The sequence below is a fragment of the Rhipicephalus sanguineus genome, chromosome 8 (assembly GCF_013339695.2).
Source record: "Rhipicephalus sanguineus isolate Rsan-2018 chromosome 8, BIME_Rsan_1.4, whole genome shotgun sequence".
Lineage (NCBI taxonomy): Eukaryota > Metazoa > Arthropoda > Arachnida > Ixodida > Ixodidae > Rhipicephalus > Rhipicephalus sanguineus.
This window is the reverse complement of record NC_051183.1, coordinates 41557692-41579774: the sequence shown is the minus strand read 5'-3', so window position 1 is coordinate 41579774 and position 22083 is coordinate 41557692. Positions and strand designations below refer to the sequence as shown.

Sequence of the window (22083 nt, the reverse complement as noted above, 5' to 3'; positions counted from 1 at the left end):
CTGGCACATGGTGAAGCCATTTTTCTGAGTGTGACGTTGTACACAATACGAGATTCAGTCATCAACGCTATTCACAAACAAAGCATCAATGAACTCTCAAGAAATTTACAATAATTCTGACGGCGTGCTTCTACTAGCAAAATAGCACAATAGACGAAAACGAAAGGCGAGAAGACAAACGGGCGCGCCCGTTTGTCTTCTCGCCTTTCGTTTTCGCCTATTGTGTGCGCGCCGAAATGTTTCCAATAATGCACATACACACGCAATACAGACACACACGCGCATACATGCACACGCGCATACACACGCGATACAGGCACACACGCACTTACATACACACGCGATACAGACACGCACATAGATATATACACACGAACATACATATACGCACATACATACATTCATACATACATACACATGCGATACAGGCACGCACGTATATACATGTACCTGCGCATACACACGCGATACAGGCACGCACGCACATACATTCACACGCGCGAATAAACACAAACGCACACACGCGCAGGCGCACACATACACACAATACGTGCATACACGCACATACACATGCGCCAATACAGACATGCACACATACAGTCGCGTTCAATATGACTTGCAACACGGGGGCGCGTGGCCTCGCGAGTTCAAAGACTGCGCATGGGTTCCACTAGCCACTGTTTCCATAGCTAAACGCTGTTCTCGCATTAAGGGAGAATCCCAAACAAGAAAATACCATTTATTTGGGGAAATAAGAACAAGTTGAAGCCACGCGCAATCTTTGAACTCAGGAGGCCACGTGCTACCTTGTTGCAAGTCATATTGAGCGCGTCTGTACGCACACACAGGCGCGAAGACACAAGGGGCGTAGCCAAGGGGAGGGGGTGGGGGGTTGAACCCCCCCCCCCCGAAAGTTTTCAGTTTTGCTTGTGTATATAAACACGCACACATACAAACGCACGCACGAAAATACATAAAGTATGGTTGGTTGAATCCCCCCCCCCCCACCCCGAAAAAAGTTTCTGGCTACACCCCTGGTCAAGAATGGAGCCGACAGATGGATACACGGAGTGGGATAGGTTTCAAACAGGCTTTTGACACACCTTTGACAAATATAGGTCCCCTATCGAAACGTCGGCCAGCCTGCTTTGAGGCACGTTCTCCTGTTTGAAACCTATCCCACTCTGGCTACGCCCCTGGAAGACACACGCAGGGGTGCACATGCACTCACACACATACAAACGCAGGCGCGCACATGCACACATACGAACACGCATACACCTGCACACACCCGTACACACACGCCTGGAGCGCTCATGGCGTGCGTGAGCAAATGAAAGCGCGCGAAGTTTCCTTGCGCTCGCTTATCGTGAAGTCAGGGTCACCTGACCGAAAGGTATCGCTAGTCGCTGCCATTCAGCGTTGCGGATGCGCCGGCTCCGCGAAAGAGAGGGTGAAAAAAGAGGAGGTTGACGGCAGGCGAGGGTGTGGCGGTGTGGATAAAAGAGCATCGCTACTTTCCAACACCAAGGGGCTTTAGGTACTAGTAGGTACGGCAGTCGGGCAAAAATACGCGCAATTCCCGTTTGTTGGCTTGCGTTAAAGGGACTATCTACCACTCGGAAAAATTTTTCTGATTGTGGTGAAAATGAGAAGATTGTTCGTCACATCGTCGGCGACAAGCATGCTTTTGTCCCATAAAAAGGAATTATATTTTTGATTTGATGTTGAAAATCGTGAAATCATGACTGCTAGCGTCACCCAACGGCGATGTGGTTCAATCTACTGGAGGACAAGAAACCCTCGCAGGTAGACTCATTTTGCTTAAAAACAAACATCTATAACTTAAAACTGCATTTTACGCACTTGAGGCAGCTTTCGGTTGCGTCAGAGAGTAATTTTTTTGCATCTTTTTCCTCACGCGTCTAAAAAGGCGCTCGGTGGCGCTGCTTGCGGCGCCGACTTCGATTTCGTCTGCTTCATGTCATGCGCTATTCCATGCGGCCCTCCGCGCTGGTCGTACCGTGCCGCTGTATTGCTGTTAGGATGTCCCACATGTGCTGCGCTGTGAAGGCGTGCATTTATAGTCTCCTTTTGATGAATCACCTTGTCTTGGATTGCAGCAGCAGTGCTAAAATAAACGCATAGTCTGTGATAACAGCAAAAGAAGTGTTCCGTAATCGTATAAGGCTTCATTTAACCACTAGCGCGCTGAAAATGAGTGTTACATTCATTACATTAGTGTTCAACGAAAATAATGTAATCCTTCAGAAATCACATGTGCTTTCGATTTTAATTTTTACCGGCACTACAATCGTCATCGCCTCCACCAACCAGTGTTGTGGGCATGTTTCACGCCAATGGAAGAAGACCGGGCGCAGAACGAAAAATTTTGTTTTAAAAATTTCTACTCACTTTTCAGAGAAACCGCTGCAGAGTTTGACACTTCAGGCTGCATGCTTTCGATTGCGGTACAAAACAGAAAAACGATGAAGGACGGTAGACAGTCCCTTTAACATTCACCGATTCCTCTCGGGCGAATAGGTAAACAGTTGGTTTAAAACGTGTCATCGGCGATCATTCTTACGTCCGTTTTGTTCGTCAACCATATGGTACAGAGCCAACGAGTGCCCTGAAGGTGAGTACGATCCTGCGGAATGTGAATGGGGACGCGGGTTTCTTGGAAATCGCTTCATCGGCAAGCTGTCGATCAAGTTTAGATAAATAGTTTAAAGGAGGAAGGTGTAGCTGTCGATCTAGCCTGCGGGCGGACCCGGTATGAACATGGCCAATCGCTCCTAAGTGTTGAGACCACGTGGCACGGGAACTTATAGGGTCGGTTGGTCGGTGATGCTGTTCACATCAGGCGGAGTCGGCATTGCAGTTTAGTGTGTTGAGTAATCTCCGGTCGAAATGTATATAAGTTTGGTGACGCGTCGATAGTCTAGTGATAGTTGTGATAGGGGGGCGACCCTCGGGACTTACAAGGGTGAATACAAGGACCATTTCACCGATCCATGAAACAACAGCACATCTATTTTGTGATTGCCCACTTTACGTGTCGCAGAGTAACACGCTCACTTCAACGTTGGCAGGAATCGGTGTGGCAACACTAAGTGAGACTGGTATTTTGGCAGCTATGCGCGACCAGACAGTCACCAAGTGCTATCAGGGCTGTGATAGACTTTCTTAAGAGCACAGAACTGTACACAAGACTATATCGAAACCACTATGTTATGTATTTATTGTATATATGCATAACTCTTTCCTCTCCCCATCATCACTCCTCATCACTCCTTTTTTCCCCTTTTCCTTTTCCCCTGTGCAGAGTAGCAGGCTAGAGCGCACTAGCTCAGGCCGACCTCTCTGCCTTCAAGTAATTCTCTCTCTCTTATGGAATTTTATGCACGAATTCAACTTACTTGTTTCGTGATACTACGTAAATATGTCATGACTAAGAGAATACATAAAAAAAGGTGTGATAGGTGTGAGACCCGCTAGCGAACTATTCTCTCTCCTTCGTAGAACGCTATGGAGATGCACGGACGCGTTCGGAAAACGTTTTTGCTTCTATGTTGTCTCCCTTTCGACACTGGGACACCAGCGGGTCTAAATAACGTGTTCCACGAGGCGAATTCTTTCGCAATCTGCGAAGGCGACTTGCGAAAAACAGCAAGAGGCGAACGCCAGCTGTATAAAGTACACGGATGAATAAACAAACATGGCAGCCCTTCATGCAAGCTGCTGGGGTAGCCGCGGTCGTCCGAGATCAGTACTCTCAACTTCCATATGTTAACCAGGGTGTCTGAGAAGTACGTTCCTTAGGAGGCGCAGGAGAAGGAGAAAAGACGCCACTTCATCGTCCCTGCATACATTCCTGGACGGCCAGTCTATTGTCGCAAGTTCGGATCTTCCTGGCACAGTGAGAATATTGCTTTCCACTTTTCTTGCATAGCATTTCGGTAACCCACCGACGGAAGCCGGCGTACGTCAAAGCAAGCCGTTCCACTTACTTAAAACGATAGCTGCGGACAAACTCGAAAGGTCTTTTGGAATAGGTGGAAACGGCTTCGCCTTTACTGCAGTGTGCGTGTCGCGCGGAGCGAAATGACATTTGCCTGCCAAGCAACGCGGAGGTACTCAGGAATGTGTGCTTCGTCATAATGGTAAAGCTGCATAAGGAGTTAAATGATTATATAAACATTTATGATGAATATACCTACACGAAAAATAAATGTCATTAAATGCGCTGGTCAGGAAAGTACGCTCTCGATGATGAGTAAGCTCTCGACTCAGAAAAAAGAACGCGTTAATTTAAAGTATTTAGTCGTTTGGTTGAGAGAGAAATAAAAAGAGAGAAGTGGGGGTATCTGACGAGCACTAGACAGATTTGTCCAGAAGGGTACGGTAAACAACGAAGTGATATAAAGCGTGCGCTGCCGATACAGAAAACACGCCAAATACGAGACAACAAGGAATGACTAGGAATTCTAAGCAATCTGCTAACGTTGCACTTAATCACAAGAATTGTTTAGTCCAAGGTCCATGAACGTTTCGTAGCTCAGTAGCTGAGCGTCCTTGATGAATGCCGAGTTCGGACATTGGTGCTCATTGGTGTAACCCACAAAACCTCGATGGGAATTAAGAGGCTATTTCTAGAATTATTTTACATAGTTTTTAAGTAACCCGCAAAACCAGATTGCGCGCCGACAATACATGGAACTGAATTAATAGACTAACACAGGTGGGACAATATTATTATTTTTTACTAGTTCCTGCGACTTTGGGACCTGAATTTCCTCCTTATTTGCACCAATGGGCGAGCACCATAGTGGTGGTTTTCTCGAACGTATGGCGAATGGGACGGCAGCACGGTAATTTTTCTGGGTTTTGAAACATTCGGCATTTGTCCATGTGTATCTCAATTTCTTGCTTCTAACTCAATTCATCTGATTCATCTAGATGTCAGAGCTTCCTAAAGTGCTTCTGAAGGGGCTAGATGACGGGTTGGTCGTGTGTTGCATTTGCGCCGACAATAGCTTGGCGGCCATGTATCCCCTAATTCGTATAGCATGGGCGGAACGCGGGTGTTCGTGCAAAAAAAAAAAATATTTATTGATTTTTACTGTTCTCGGTGATTGCAATGAAAACAATTGCTATATAACATTTTATGTCTTCAATTATAACGCACTGTACGGGTAGATATAAGTGATATATTTAAGGGACAGTGGCGTCCGGTACATATTAGTTCACACTGAAAGTGACTCACATAAGATACCTGGCGTCTTACTACAATATTATCCCTTTTTATCATTTATACGTACAAACAACGCCTTCGCAGCTTTCGCCTAAGGTTTAGATACTTTGAAAATCATGGAAGGATTCGGGTTTTATCCTTTATACTTGCGCTTCCGCGACTTTGGGAGTCCGAGAACCTGCGCCAAGACTCCCATTTCCTCATTGAGAAATGTCTCTTTAAGGGCTTTGAAGGTATTCTACGGATACAGTGGAAGTTCTTATTACTAGGAATGCCGAGCCAGAACTGACGTCCATGATCCGACAGCCAGGTGAACCCGCTTCGGAGCACGTTGCCGTGTGCAGAGCGGGACCATTTCTTTAGTCGCGGGGAGATAGGCTGCCGCGCTCGGTTATCTGGGCGGGGCCTATCCGGACTTCTTAAGTAACAGCGAAAGCGTGGGCGGTGAAGAAGGAGGGGCCGCCGAGAAGAATTTGGTTAGTCAAAAGGAAGAGAAATATCCGTGACAAAACAAAACAAAAACAAAGTGTTTGCGAATTTTTCGTCACAAGCTTACATCTTCCCCTGACTCCGGCCGTTTCTTTATCTCCACGAATCATAATTGACTGGTCCCAATTGACCTCGGAATAGCGCATCCGTGTCTCTATTGCTCTTCGAGAACAATCGATAATCGATCTATATTTTGTATTCACACTGAGAAACGCCTCTTGTTGATTAAACGTCGTATAACGCGAGACCTGTCAATCCCATCTGCGTACCTTCATCTAGCCATGCGTAATGTGTTGCATTTACGAGAATGTCATTCGAGCAGAAAGGCGTCTTTTGCTATAGCAATTATGCAAACACTTCTGTCGTATTTTTGCCGTCGCAGTGAGGTGAGCAGCGTTCGACATGCCGAGCCCGCGTTTCAGAGGGGGAGGGGAGAGGGAAGGGAAGTGGAGTGGGGGAAAGGGGAGAGGGGCAGTGGAGAGGAAGTGTGTGGAGATGGTTTGCGCATGCTCAGTCAGGGTGGTCACGCCGCACACCACCAGTTTGAACTCCGCCATAAGATGCTTCGCATCTAAAAGTGTAAATTCCAAGCCGGGTGCCTCGACTACCGATCAACAGCGTTTTCTGACCATGCTGAAAAATTATTGTAGTGGCCCTTTAAGCTAAGTAATTACAGCTGCGAAGATGATGCCATCTCTTGAATTATACTGTACAAAGAGCATGATAACATAACCAAGCTGTGCCATAGTGAGGTACTATCTTAAATGATGCGATCGCTTTCGGTGACGCCCTCACTTGAGTGAAAATTTGATGGTATTAGCACCTGGTGTATGGGCACCTGCAGGATCCAATGTTTCTGAACAGCCGTGTTCTTATGCTTGGCATAGTGGCAAACTGCTGCGACACAAGGACGGTCGTAAGCACATTCCACAGTATAAAGACGCGAGGTACAGCTTGAGTGCCGCTACAAATGCGACCACAGATTGTCAACAATAATAAAGATAAAGAAGAGAGAGAGAGAACTTATTTAGAGAAAGGCAGAGAGGTCAGCCTGAGCTATAGTTTGCTCTGGCCTGCTACTCTACACTGGGGACGGGGGACGGGGGAACGAAAGAGTGAGGAATGACGATGGTAAGGTAGGGAGATGAGAATACAGCTCCGTGACACTGGGGCAAATATAAAGGCGTGCATCCAGTCCAGTTGCTTGTAAGAAAGCTACGACTGCTTCTATAACCACACTTGAGCTGCTGACGTCAGGCCAAGGACCTAACAAGAAGTTCTCAGTTCATCTTACAGGGATATTTGCACCATACTGTCCCTCCGCCTTTTATGCTGTCTACAATATGCATGATGCCATTTATAATACATCAGTAAATTGTTTGTAAACTTAGCAAAATAAGTCATTTTAAATACGCTTAGGTAGCTTCGCAGCACTAAAAGTTGTTGTTAAAGATACACTTAACTGCATGGTCCTTTATATAATGCTAAGCGAGCCAATGCCGCGAGGGCACCATGAGCGTAGCATGTAAATCATGTCGTACATGACTTGCCTCTTATGATTTTCAAGTTTCCACCTCTCATTTACGTTCATCAAACAGTCGGGTCGCGCAATACCAATTTTGGTGCATATGAGCGAAACGGCAACGATCGGACAATGAGCGTGGCATGTAAATAATGTCGTACATGACTTGCATGTCATGATTTTCACGTTATCACTTCTAATTTACGTCCATCATACAGTCTCGTCGCGTAATACCAATTTTGGTGTATATCAAGCGAGCGAAATGGCCGCGAGGGCACCATGAGCATGGCATGTAAATCATGTCGTACATGACTTGCATGTTACGCTTTTCAAGTTTCCACCTCTTATTTACGTTCATCATGCAGTCTCGTCGCGCAATACTAATTTTGGTGTATATCAAGCGAGCGAAATGGCCACGAGGGCACAATGAGCGTAGCACGTAAATCATGTCGTACATGACTTGCATGTCATGATTTTCACGTTATCACTTCTAATTTACGTTCATCATACAGTCTCGTCGCGTAATACCAATTTTGGCGTATATTAAGCGAGCGAAATGGCCGCGAGGGCACCATGAGCGTGGCATGTAAATCATGTCGTACATGACTTGCATGTCATGATTTTTATGTTGCCATCTGTCAGTTATGTGCGTCATAGAGAAATGTCTCATCATACCACTTTTGGTATGTATCCATTCATTTAAACGGCCACCATGAGCGTAGTATGTAAATCATGTCGCACATGACTTGCATGTCATGATTTTTGTGTTACCATGTGTCAGTCATGTTCGTCATACAGGAATGTCTCATCATACCAGTCTTCGTATCTATCCATTCATTTAAACGGTCACGAGCGCCCGGAGACCATATAATGTGAATCATGCTGTACATGACATGCTTGTCATGATTTGCACATTAGGACCTGTCACTTGTGTTCGTCATACGCTATTGTCACGCCACACCAGTTGTGGTATATATAAAATTAACGAAACGTACACAAGAGCCCCAAGACTGTGGCATGTAAATCATGCTGTTCATGACATGCATATCATGATTTTCATGTTATGACCTGGCACTTATGTTCGTAATAAGGTCATGTTATGTCATACCAATTTTGGTATATATCCCATTAATGAAACGGCCAGGAGAGCTCAAAGTCATAGGCGGCTAGATAGATAGATAGATACGCTCAAAGTCGCAGAAGTTCGCTAAGAAATGCTTCGCATTTGAAAGTAAGGGTTTCAACTTAACTATGTCGTTTCCAGCGTAAGGAAGAGGAGTCGCTTTTAATATAACGAGCTCTACGTCAACATTTATAGAGCATGACAGGCGCACAGGCTGTGTCAGCTTATATGAATCACATCGCTCCCTTAATGAGCATTTAGGCAACAACAGCACTAAGTGTTGTCCAAGCTTCAAAACAAATCTCGCTGGCGTACACTCTGTCTCCGGACGTATCCACGCGTTTCGCAGTCTACCCTGCTGCGACAGGCGGCGTAATGGCGGCCGTCGTAGCAGATGACGCGGATGTCCTGATCATCAGTGGAACACGCGGGCATCAAGGCACCCTAGGTTACACCAAGGTGATTTAAAGAACGCACGAGTGCCTTTGCATTGAGGGTTTTCTTGAGGAGCCTCGAACTCTAGGCAAAATTATGTGGCATCATGTCGTCAACACGCCTGTGGCTGCACCATTTTCTTCGGAAACAACTATGTCTTATTTTATCATTAGGAGTTTTAACGTGATTCAGCGTCACACGGAAATTCGTGGTACCCGATGTTGACATTCTTCATTGTCGTTCAAAGACACCATGAAACGCACCGGCTCCTCGCCATGCCCAGATATGGCGGAATACAACGTCTCGTGCACGCCACAACCCTGTTTTAAAAGCGGAGTTGTTTAAAGGGGCCTTGCCATATTTTTCACCATGATCGGAAAACGCCGCCGATCGGTAGTCGAGGCTCCTGAGAACACGCGGGCCAAACATTGTACCGCCGCACGCGGCCTGAAATTCACAAATAATTCTCAAAGGCAGCTAGAAATGGCTCCCTCTTCTCTCGACAAGTGAGGCCATAAACGCAAATGTCTGCGCCATAAACCCAATGTCCACGGCCATTGACTGATTTGATTGATTGATTGATTGATTGATTGATTGATTGATTGATTGATTGATTGATTGATTGATTGATTGATTGAAAACTTTATTGGAATATATACAAAGCGCTCTCGCTTCTTGGCTTCAGCACCATGGGGTTTGAGCATCGTGAGCTACATAGTTACTGCGGCGGCTGCGGGGTGCCGACACGTGCCCACGCGCTCGCTCGCCATCCCACTGAAAGTAAGCCGCGCGTTCGAAAAAAAAAAAAGAAAAGGGGTCAAGGTCATGACGCGTGCTCGCGAAAGAACGCATCTTCTTGCCCCTTTGTCATCCACCTCAACCCCTCCCCCCCCCCCCCCCCCCGACCCCCGTTCTGCGTAGCTTTAGCGCGATCGCTGGTACGAAAGGAGAGTGGAAGCGCTGGAAGCGTGCGACGAACCCCTGTAACTCCGCTCATACTTGAAGGATGCTAAAAATGTTTGTCGGAGCCGATTTGTGAGGAACTAAGCTGTTTTATTAAGGCCATTCATTGATTACTTGAAAAAGTGTTGCATTCCCCTTTAAGCCGGACGTACGGTGTAATCCATGACTGGAAAATCCTCGCTGCGCGATGGCGTCACGCCCAGAGCACGTGCGCACAGGCGCAGCTGGTATGACGTCACGCGCCGCCGCCACACAGTAAACATGAACCTGCACGCGCTCTCCTCGTCCTCTTCTTCATCGTCGTCGTCTTCGTCTTCTGCCTCGCTCCCGGAACACGTGCGACGATTGCTACGGCGAGCCATGCAGTGACCCTGATGGGCAAGACAACAAGTACAGAGAGAGAGAGAAGGAAAGAGAGAGAGCGAGGGAGACAAAAGAGAGAGAGAGGAATAAAGGTAGCGAAAGAGAGAAATTCTAGGGGAAGAAGTTTCTTCGCGAGGCGAGATTTTATTCCGCGTACACACGATCAGAAAGCGAGAGTCATAGCAATTCGGCTATCCAGGCACGCTAGCAGAGCATAGCATAGGCTTGTATAGTATAGTATAGTATAGTATAGTATAGAAAGGGGGTGGGATAGGTAAGTGACCGTGACGACAGATGTGAGTTGAGGAGGAGGGGAATGAGGTGTACAGAAAGTAAAGTGAAGCACAGAAAGAGAGAAGGAGACAGAAAAAGAAAATTAATAAATAGAGAAAGAAAGAAATTGAAATGAACAGAGACAAAAAGGCGTACACACAAAGCAGACAGAAGAGAAGAAAGAAAGAAATAGAGGAAGAAAGGAAGAGAAAATGTGCGATACTTAAGGCGCATTTAATACCACGTACACCGTACACGGCCTTGTAGCATTTAGCCACTATGGAAGTGCGACTTCCGCGGCCCCTGACCTATAGGAACGAAGACGTCAGTGCACTAAAAAGAGGTATCAAAATGCCACCACTTCGTCGCCGGAGGAAGGCTCATTGGGGAAACGTCTTTGCTTGGAAGATGTCCAGCAGCTACTAGTAGCTACAGCAGTAAGGAAAACGTACGCGAAATTCGACAACGTTTGTAGGCTTGTGGTAGCATTCATTGGTTCCTCTCAGGCGAACAGGTGAACAATTGGTTTAAAGCGTGTGATCGGCGATCATTCTTACGTCCGTTTTGTACGTGAACCATATGGTACAGAGCCAACGAGTGCCCCGAAGGTGCGTACGATCCTGCGGAATGTGAATGTGGACGCGGGTTTCCTGGAAATCGCTTGAATGGCAAGCTGTCGACCATGTTTAGATAACAAAGCAGAGAACTTAGCGAGTTCGTTTGTATTCATCGTTACCGGAGAGCGCGCACTGGCGACAGAGACAAAGAGGGCGCTCGTGTCGTGTTGTTCTCTCTTTGTCTCCGTCAGTGCGCGCTCTCCGGTAACGATGAAGTTTAGATAGATAGATAGATAGATAGATAGATAGATAGATAGATAGATAGATAGATAGATAGATAGATAGATAGATAGATAGATAGATAGATAGATAGATAGATAGATAGATAGATAGATAGATAGATAGATAGATAGATAGATAGATAGATAGATAGATAGATAGATTAGAGGAGGAAGGTGGAGATGTCTATTTAGCCTGTGGACGAATCCGATATGAGCACGGACAATCAAGCCTAAGAATCGAGGCCACATGGTATGCCAACACCGCCAACACATACAGTCGGCTGGTCGGTGACGATGTCTACAGTGGGTGGGGTCAGTCTTGCAATCTGGGCCTACGATCGCTCCTCCAGTGTCTCCTTCGTGTGTGGCGGAATCTACCGTCGAAATGTGTATATGTTGGGTGACGCGCAGAGGTTCGGGTGATAAGTGTGACAGGTCTGATACTCGCTAGCGAAGCACTCTCACTCCTTTGGAGAACTCTATCGAGATGCACGGACGCGTTCGGAAAATGTTGTTGCTTTCATATTGTCTCCCTTTCGACACTCAGACACCGGCGTGTCTAAGTAAAGTGTTCCATGAGGCGAATTCCTTCGCAATCTGCGAAGGCGACGTGCGGAAAACAGCAAGACGCGAACGCCAGCTGTATCAAGTACACTGGTGAAGAAACAAACATGGCAGCGCATCATGCAAGCTGCTGGGGTCGCCGTGTTCGTCCGAGATCAGTACTCTCAACTTCCATACGATGACCAGAGTTTCTGAGAAGCGCGTTCCTTAGGAGATGTAGAAGAAAGAGAAAAGGTGCCATTTCATCATTCCTGCAGACATTCCTGGACGGTCAGTCGGTTGTCGCAAGTTCGAGTCCTCCTGGCACAGTCAGAATATTGATTTCCAATTTTCTTTCATAGCATTTTGGTATCCTACCGATGGAAGCCGGCGTGCGTCAAAGCAAGCCGTTCCACTAATTTAAAGAGATAGCTGCGAACAAACTCGAAAGGTCGTTTGGAATAGGTGGAAACGGCTTCGCCTTTACTGTATGCGTTTCGCGCGGAGCGAGATGACATTTGCCTGCCAATCAATGCAAAGGTCGTCAGGAACGTGTGCTTCGTCTAGTGGCACAGCTGCATTAGGAATGAAACATGCGTATAAATATTTATGTAGAAAATACTTAAACACAAAATAAATGTCATTAAATAAGCTGGTGAGGAAAGCAAGCATTTAGTCGTTTGGTTGAGACAGAAATAAAAAGAGAGAAGGGGGGGGGGTATTTGACGAGCACTAGACAGATTTCTCTAGGTGGGTACGTTATATGCAGCGTGCGCGGCCGATTGAGAAAACATGCCAAATACGGCCCAAGAAGGAATGGCTAACTCTAAGGAAGTTGCTGACGTTGCACTTAATCACAAGAATTGTTTAGTCCATGGTCCAGGAACGTTTCGTAGCTCAGTAGCTGAGCTTCCTTGATGAATGCCGAGTTCGGACACTGGCGCTCTTATTTTTAGATTAAGTAACCCGCAAAACCAGATTCAACGGGAATTAATGGACTAAGGTGGGCTAGTTCCTTACCGGCATTATTTTTACATAGTTTTCTCGAACGTGCAATGGGACGGCAGCACGGTAAGAAACATTCGGCATTTGTCCTATCTCTTTCTTGCTGCGTCCCGTGCCACTGCGCGCCGACAATAGCATGTTCCAGAAATGATTAATTGGGTTATGTCTTCCGGTACGTTTAACGCAGTGCATAAGGGCGACAATATTATTATTTTGATCATACATAGATAGAATCAAATTCGGGTGCAACTTTAGAAGTTGTGGGAATCGAAAGCACCCTCCCCTTTGGCGCCTCGTTCCCCAGCTAACGCGTGTGCTGGCCCCGCGCCGCTCGAGAGCCGGGAACCGCCGTTATTCGGCGACATGGTGACCGTGGCTACGCCGGCTGCGCCGCCAGGCATTTTTTGCTTGGTGCGAGCCGTGCGTCGGTCTTCCCCGCTCGAGCCGCGCGTCCGGACATGTCCGGAGAATGCTCGCCGCACATAACGCTGGCACACATCACTGCGCTTCGCCTGTCCTCATTGGCCGCCAATGACAATCCACCTCTCCCATGAGCTCGCTTCTGTCTGGCGCTAGCTCGCCGCTTCAGATGCTCTGAGGCCTGCATGGGAGGTTGACACGCTGCTCTAGCACGCGGCTTCTCGTTCGTGTGCTCGACTGTTGCCCTTCATGTGATAGTCGTAGCGTCGCTGGCAAGCGTCGCAAGACTTCATCGCAAGACTTCATCGGTCTTGCGGAGTTACCCTGACGGCTCGCAAACCCGAGATTGTCGCACTGTGCGGCATCTTGGGTTAAAAAAAACCCGTGTTTGTTGACAACCAGCCTCGAGTGCCTCTTCTACGCCGTGCCGGACGGTCGACGAACCCCACCGTAGCGTCTTTGTTCGCTGCGGCAGTGGAGAACGTCGCGCCCCTTCCCGGTCGCCTCGTAGGGTAAGCGTTTCGCAAACCTATCTCAACAAAGTCTGTGGAATTTCCTCCTCAAAGGCCGATACGCACAATCCTGCACCAGACAGACTTTAAGCAGTGTCGTTTATCGTACTATTGTTCTTCTTTTTTCTTCTTTTTGTAACATCTCTTTTCTATCATCTTTCACTCCCCCTTCACCTTTCCCCAACACAGGGTAGCCAGCCGGTCTGAGAACTGGCTAACCTCCCTGTCTTTTCGTTTTTCTCCTCCTCCTCCTCCTGCACCAATGGGCGCGCACCCCGAACTGACGTCATGAGCCGGATAGCCGGTGAACGCGCCTTCGGAGGACGTTGCCGTGTGCATGAGCGGGACCATTTCTTTAGTCGTGGGGGCGATCGGCTGCTGCGCTTCGGTTATTTGGGCGGGGCCTCTACGGATGTCTTAAGTTTTATCCGACGATAGTGTAGCTGACACGTAGCCGAAACCGGTGTGAACATACGCAATCGCGCCTATATAATGAGGCAGCACGGCCAGCGCAACTAGCCGTATCGTCGGTTTGCTGGTTACGGTAAGTTTCTCCGCCTGTGTCTGTTTCATGCGTTCTGGAATCTCCGAACCAAATATACTCCGAACCAAATGTATATTTGGTCCGGAGTCGCCCTCTCCTCCTATCCAACAAAAGAGGAGGACAGGGCAACTAAAGCGCGGGCGGCGGAGGAGTTGCCGCCGAGACGAATTCGGTGAGTCAAAAAAAGAAAAAAGAAAGAAACAGGAATATACCGTGAAAAGGAAAGAAAGCAGGGGTGTTTACGAATTTTTCGTCACAAGCTTACATCTTCCTCTGACTCCTGCCTTTCTTTTATTTCCACAAATCGTAGTTGACTGTTCCCAGTTGTGCTCCGTATAGCGCATCTGGGACTTATTGCTCTTCGAGAACAATCGATAATCGATCTGTATTTCGTATTCACACAGAGAAACGCCGCTTGTTGATTAAACGCCGTATCACGCGAGACCTGTCAATCCCAGCTGCATACGTTTAGATAGCCATGAAAAATGTATTGCATTTACGAGATTGTCATTCAAGAACGGCGTCTTTTGCTAAAGGAATTATACGAAAATTTCTGTCGTATTTCTGCCATCGCCGTTGGCATCGCCGTGATGTTCCGCATAAAGTTCGAATCAATAACATGGCCTCGCGCGCCGTACGTTCTATGTGCAAGTGAAAACGTGCGAGGACTGCCGGCCATAGTTCGTTTATTTACGTTACACGGATACATGCATGTGCGTGTGTTTGTGTGCGTGCGGCGATCGATATATGCATAGTGATCTAGAAGGCTAGCGCTAAATGTGATATTGCATTTCACCTTCATTCCTAATCCTTCATACGTTTACTGCGCATTACTTTGTTCCGTTTTCCTTGTCTACCCTTATTCTTAACCTGTCCGCAGTGTTACGCGTAGACAGAGGCAAATAGCTGAGCTTAGTCGGTCAGTAAGAAATGCCGAATAAAGTGTGCTGGGGAACATTGGCGTATCCAGAGTGCGGGGGGGGGGGGTTCAAGTCTTCCCGAAATTCAATTTTTTAGGTATATATAGACGCACACATACAAACGGACACAGGAAATATGGCTGAAATTGCCACTGAAAAAATTCTGGCTAAGCCCCTGCTGAGGCACCCCATGGTCACGCTTGTCTACCTTCCGTTCAATTGCAGGACAACAGGGAAGTGGCAGTTGCCTCCAGCGTGATCGCCGTCCAGGCGCCTGAAACACAAACATGGGGACCTTCGTGGGCCACATACTGCCCGGAAGCTTCACCTTCCTCTTCGGAACATGGTGGACCTTTGCGGTGTGGCGCAACTACGTCCGCAGCAGGAAGAAGAAGCAACGCTACGTGTGCCGTTGCTCGTACGCGGTTCCCTGTCTTCCCAGGAAATTGAGCGTCGAAGGCATCGTCAAGATCATCGGCTCCTGCGCATGCATTCTCATGGAGTGTCCGGCCCCTTTCAGACGCCAGTACCTAGCTGATGAGAGTATACAGCACCTGTCCATCTTCGTGCTCTTCCTGCTCAACGGTGTCGTGGACGTCATGTACAACGCCGGGTTCCCGCTCCCGCCACACACGGACTACGCGACGCTGCTGCTCACCATCGCCTCTGAGGGCCTGCTGCTCCATTTTCACCTGCACGGAAGGTCACATCTCGACGTCGTGATCCATACGCTCTTGGTGTACACCGTGGTTGCACTGGTGGCCTGCCTCTTAGCCGAGATGTGCCGACCTCGAAGCGTTCTGGCGTCTCTGGGTCGAGCTTACTTTGCCCTACTGCATGGGACGTGGCTATGTCAGATCGGCTTCATCCTTTACAGTCCGCTGCCCGGATACAAACCCTGGGACGTTAACAGCCACAGGGACTTGATGTTGGCCGCCAGCGTATACGCGTGGCACATAATGGCTGTGCTGGTCTACGTTGGCGCGCTGGGTGCTGTGGCATGGGTGGTGAACCGAATGTGCGGCAGGTTCTGCCATGACGTCGTCTCCGGGGTTATGGAGGAGGCTGATGACCTCCGTGAAGCCTTCATAAAGCGTAACGTGTGAAGTTGAGCGGGAGGGGACCCTGAAATGGACCGCGGCTGATGCTGCGGGCCAAGGATGATCTTTAACACCTTTCCAAGTAACCATCGAAAGGATTCATTCCTCAAAGTTCATTGCCTCATTAGTCGACCGCCGCAAAAATGTTTTAGAATCTGTCAACAGCGAGGGGGGCTACATAGATTTGCGCATCCTGTAATTGCTTTCTCTCTTCTTTCGTCCCGACGAACGCGCTGTAAGCTAAGCAGGGAGGGATGGCACGGGGGAAACAAGTGAAGCCACGCGCGTGTCATGACCTTAAGAACTTTCTCTTTTTTCTAGTTGAACGCGCGGCTAACCTTGAGTGGGATCGCGAGCGCGCGGGCCTCCCGCGGCGGGCGCAGTAACTATTCAGCCCACATTGCTCAAATCAGCCAATGGCCGTGGATTTGGGAATATGGCATGGTCATTTGAGTATATGCTATCATTTGTAGAGGGAAAAGGGGCGATTTTAGCTGATTTTGAGAATTAACTGTAAATTCCAGGGCGGGTATAGCGCTATAATTTTTGGCTCGCTTGTTCTCAGGAGCCTCGGCTACCAATCGACAGCGTTTTCTGACCGTGCTGATAAAGTGTTGCAGGGCCCCTTTAAGCTAATTACAGATGCAAAGATAATGCCATCTCTTGAACTATACTGTAGAAACAGCACGATAACATAACCGAGCTGCGCCACCCTGAGGTGGTATCTTAATTGATGCGATCGGTTTCGGCGACACACTTACTTGGGAGAAAAGTTCATGGTATTATACCGGGTGTATTGGCACCAGCAGGATCCAATGTTTCTAAACAGCCGTTTTCGTACCGTTGGCATAGTGGCAAACTGCTGCGACACAAGGACAGTCGTACGCACCCGTCGGCAGTATCGTGAAATCTTACGAATATGAAGGCGTCAACGAATGTGGCCCTTTCCAGAATACGACTCATGAGCAGCATAAGGATTAATAGTCCCCAATATGGAAGTCATGTCAGGTCTGGTGGTGCCAGTAGGCAAGAAGGGGCAGCTCTAGATTTAGAATAGTGTGTCTCAGGGGCAGGGCTATTTGAGCTCTTAATTACATTCTATTGAATTACTTTCTATTTGAGCTCTTAATTACTTTCTTGGTGAGTCTTTTTGCCGCGAATTTATATCATTGTGCACTTTTTTTTCTCTTATCAAATAAAAACGTTACCGGATTTGCATATAATGCCACCTTGCTGTAGTTACTGTGTCATTGGGACTCCAGGTCATGTTGACCACGTGACATGAACGCCTACACGAAGCAGGAATCGCGATTCTGCTTGCTGCTGACAGAAAGAGTTCAGGGCTCCCTAGATTACGTAACGACGCGAACGTAACACTTTCACCAGCACTATCCAATACGCTGCAAGAAAACTGGCGCAGAAAATCAGTCAATATACAGCAAGGCCAAAGGCCATGTAATCAGTTCTACTCCGACCCAGGACATGAGAACCTCGACTAAGAACAGCTTAGCTGTTTGAAAAAAAATTGGGGGACCCTTAAGCTTCGCCTTTAAGAGTTGAACGCGATAGCGAAATCCGGGCCCTAGTGCGCACTTCAACCACTAAGTGCATACTTATTAATGTATGTATTGTTACACACACACACGCACACAGACACACGCGCGCGCGCGTATGGTAGAGGTTTTTGATCTAAAGCAAGAGTCGCATGGCCTCCAAGATATACGCCGCGCGTTTGCCATCTCGGAGGCAATGAAGAGTCTCACAATGCCTCACAGATAGCAGCACATTATCTAGAGTTTGCTGTTTCCTTGATCAACGCCTCCGCAAGCTGGCGTTAGCTTGATATGTTTTCCGCTAGATGGACATAGTTGTCCATTTCTGTTTGAAAGTTCGTGTGTGTTTCTAGCGGCGATGGCTGCACTATCCTGGCCTTTTTCGACGTAGTTTGATGGCCTCCCAAATGCGCCTACAAATCGCCGAATGGGCTCATTTTCGTCCTGACACCTGCCGAACAAAATGCATTAGGCGACCCCTTCCACAACATGTCATTTATGTAGTGTTTTTTTCCGTTGCAGCTGCAAGTAACATCGTGGCTTTGTGGTAGGACACCTGCTTGCCACGCGAACGGCGCGGGTTCGATCCTCAATGGGACCGAAGATTTTATTCTTTATTTTATTTGCTTCTTTCTCGATTTTTCGGTCACGGACGATTTTTCGCTCACAACCAACGGTGACGACGCCGACGGCGGAATTTCTGCGACACGAGCTCTCTAACGCTATCGCGTTAAAAAGTATAAAGAGCACGAAACGAGCTCCTCTCATCAGCAAAGCAATGCTCTCAAAAGGACACTAAAGAGAAAAGCAATTTTTCTGATATTAGTAAATTACTCTTTCACAATACCAAAAATCACCCCGCTTGCCGTCAGAAGCCGCTTGGTAAGCGAGAAAATGCGGAAAAACAAAATGCGGGTGGCGAGTCCACCTTTTAATTTACGCAGAAATCGCCGTGACGTCACAGATTTTGATGGCGTCTTTTAGGTCCTACGTAGTTCCTAATCAGTAAAAATGAAGTACATTTTCCTCAGAGGGGGTCATAGGCTTAATATACCAAGATTCAGTCAATTTCCTTATGCGGTTGTCTCCAGAATACGAAAAATACACTTTGAAATCCGTGACGTCACGCGCGGTGATTTCAGCGCTAAATATGTAAATGAAACTCTGACCTTAATTTCCTCCTTTATTAATAAACATACGGTACTGAAATTAATGACGTTACACTTCTCATAGTACAATTTATCAATCTAAACAGATTGTTTCACATTAGTGTCCCTTTAAGGGGGCCATAACACCCAATTTGCGACCATAATCTGTGTTATGTGAATTAATCAGAAAGAAGCTGGCAAAATTTTACCATATTTGTCGGGTATTTCATTTATAATTGAGTATTTTTATAAACACGCGTGTGTTCCGAGAGTCAGTCAACACTTGTGCACTCGCGAGTTGCGACGTAACAAGCTGCTTGCTATGCGAGCATCAGGACTCTGTCGAATTAGTTTGTTCCTTGGTCAGATGCGCGTGCAATCAAGATATTTCAGCTTTCTTCAACTCGGCGCTGAAGATGAACGATTTACACTGGCTTGAACTTCGGCAGATGACGACGGCTTCGCTCCATGCACCACATGTCGTCCCACATGCCATGGTGAAATGGCGGTCGCCGGGGGTGGGCGGAGTTTACCGCCGGCAACTTCTAGCAGGGGCGTAGCCACGTTAGGGCACACCGGGCCCGTGCCCCCCCCCCCCCCGAAATTTTTTTTTGCCATAGCATACAGAGCAGAAAATGACACTCGACCACATCTGCCTGCTCGTCCCCACTACAGATCAAGGAGGTGCCCCCCCCCCCCCCCGAAAAAAATTTCTGCCTACGCCCCTGACTTCTAGGGCTTATTTTGTACTGAAATATTCTTTCACAGTCTTTTTTTTATATACGTGTAGGCACAATTGAACTTCTACTTCTACTTTTTCACTGAATGCCGTGCACATTCATGGGTGTCAATGTGATGACCCCTTTAAGATTTGTATCTAGAATCACGATTCAATGTTTCACTGTACGTGATGTGGTAAAACGTAAACAACATGATGCTACGAGGCGACGATATCGGGAACATTTTTTTTACCGTAACTGGATTCGAACTTAGTTGAAGAAGTAGTAACGATTAAAAGCTGCTGCACGTATTTATGCATGATATTTATCTACTGTTTAACTAGCTGTCTCAGTGTTTGCGCAATATTGTAGAAAACGGTATGGTCGGTGAAATGCGGCGTCCATGGTGATTCGATTCGGTGACGAGGCATGTTACGCGATTCGCCTTTCGCGTCAGCGTGTGAGGCCTTCTCGCCAGCAGCTGCTTGCAAATGGACTAACCGTGTTTGTCCGCCGCCTACATCTTCGAGTGCACTGGCACCGAATACTACGGAGCGCACTCCTTGCCGCTTCTCTCTTCAAATGACGACGCTTTGAAAGAGTGCATGTCGAGTACTAGTGTTTATTATGTGCGTATTGAATCCATCTTTGCGCGGGATTCACCATATGCTGTGTCCAGGTGTGTGTTAACTACTACAGCTACCACAAAGGACTAATCATGTTCATGGACGTTATGTCATCGGGATGGACGTGTGCCACCAGGCGTCAGCGTTGGTGCGTCCACATCGAGCAGTGCTATAGTTGCCAAACACCAATAGACATTATGCAAGCTCTCGTATATCATTGTATAATAAAGATTCAAGTACTTCTTCGAAGACACGTTTCAACTTCGGTTAATACCGATTCCTATGACTCATGGAAGCAAGAAGACGGGGCAGCATTGTGTACAGTACACAGGCTATGTCAGTAAAAAAAGAACAAAAGGAAACAATGTCAAGTTGTACAACTGGTACCTCATGAAAATCATTTACTACAGTAAAAAAGACAAATAAACGATGCAGTGGACTTGGCGCACAAAATGCAAAACAGTGTCGTAAACACTCAATCGGGTATGATGCCGGCCGCGGCGGTGCATTTCGATCCAGGCGAAATGATTGAGGCCCGTGTACTGTGCGATGTCAGCACACGCTAAAGAACACCAGATGATCAAAATCTCCGGAGCCCATCACTACGGCGTCCCTCATAATCATGTAGGGGTTTTGGGGCGAAAAACCCCAGCAAGTATATTCTAAACACTCAGTTAACATGTGTATGCAATTGGGCGTACAATATAAAAAAAGAAAAGCTGCAGATACAAAACACGGAAAAATGTACAGATGCCACGCTTGTGTAAAGTTTTATTGCGTACTACGCAACGGCGTATTCATCGTTTTCATAAGGACTAGAGGTGCAGCTTGAGTGCCGCTACAAATACGGCCACAGATTGTCAGCAATAATAAAAATCACAGCATATTCACGGGGTGAATGATGATGAGTGGGGCGAAGCTCCGGAAGGAATCATCGGTAAACCGTGAAACTCTTCCGTGCAATTCGCCCCACAATTAGAAGTGAAACACTTGAGTAAATGTCCCTCGCGGGCTCGCACATCGGGATTCTGTCTGCGAGCGCGCGCTGCCGCCGCCTTGCGCGCTCGCCGCTCTGCAGTCTTGTCCATCCGGCGACTCCGAGCGCGCGCCAACAGCGAACGGGTTTTATTACACCACGCCCCCTAGCGTACGTAGCCGAACGATTGCCTTCCACCAATGACACGCGCCATATGTGACATCATTCCTATTATAACATCTCGCATCTTTCATCATCAACTACAAGTACCGCCATCTAGTTTTATAACATCTCGCATCTTTTCATCAACTACAAGTACCGCCATCTAGTGAACACTCCAAGAACTAAACTAGAGGTGGCTACCTACTACTACAACTACATACATCGAGGACGACCGACCCACGCCTTAAGGAGCTTCGCCCCTAATAAAGATAAAAGAAGTTCTCATTTCCCCTTACCAGGATATTTGCACCATACTGTCCCTCGTCATTTTATGCTGCCTACAATATGTATGATGCCACTTATAATGCATGAGTAAATTGTTTGTAAACTTAGCAAAATAAGCCACCATACTGCGCTTAGGTAGCTTCGCAACACTAAAATTAGTGTCTTAAGATATATACTGCTGCTGCAGACATGTATATAAGGGCTTTAAACGGTTCATTGTCTATTTCAATTGGAGAGTTTCCCGGGAAAATCGGCGTGAGGAAGAGGAGTCATTTTTAATATAGCGCAAACTCTACAGTCACTCTAG

The 22083-nt window shown here is 47.3% G+C and overlaps 2 protein-coding genes across 3 annotated transcripts in view; both read left to right on the top strand.

Annotated features, from left to right (window-relative positions):
* The first annotated feature begins 10803 nt into the window (after positions 1-10803).
* LOC119401784 (transmembrane protein 45B) lies at positions 10804-17535 on the top strand. Of its 2 annotated transcripts, none has more exons than XM_037668757.2 (2): positions 10804-10873; positions 15433-17535. In XM_037668757.2, exon 2 carries the CDS (start codon positions 15495-15497, stop codon positions 16311-16313), a length of 819 nt encoding a protein of 272 aa, XP_037524685.1. In that variant the 5' UTR covers positions 10804-10873; positions 15433-15494; the 3' UTR covers positions 16314-17535. The 2 variants fall into 2 exon arrangements, with proteins under 2 accessions (XP_037524685.1, XP_037524684.1); XM_037668756.2 differs by having other exon boundaries at positions 10806-11033.
* A 2936-nt stretch (positions 17536-20471) lies between these two features.
* LOC119403168 (transmembrane protein 45B-like) overlaps positions 20472-22083 on the top strand; it is a 3570-nt gene continuing 1958 nt past the window's right edge. Inside the window, exon 1 of the mRNA XM_037670115.1 lies at positions 20472-20501. Within this exon, the coding sequence (XP_037526043.1) occupies positions 20472-20501 (30 nt within the window). The remainder of the gene's footprint in view (positions 20502-22083) is intronic.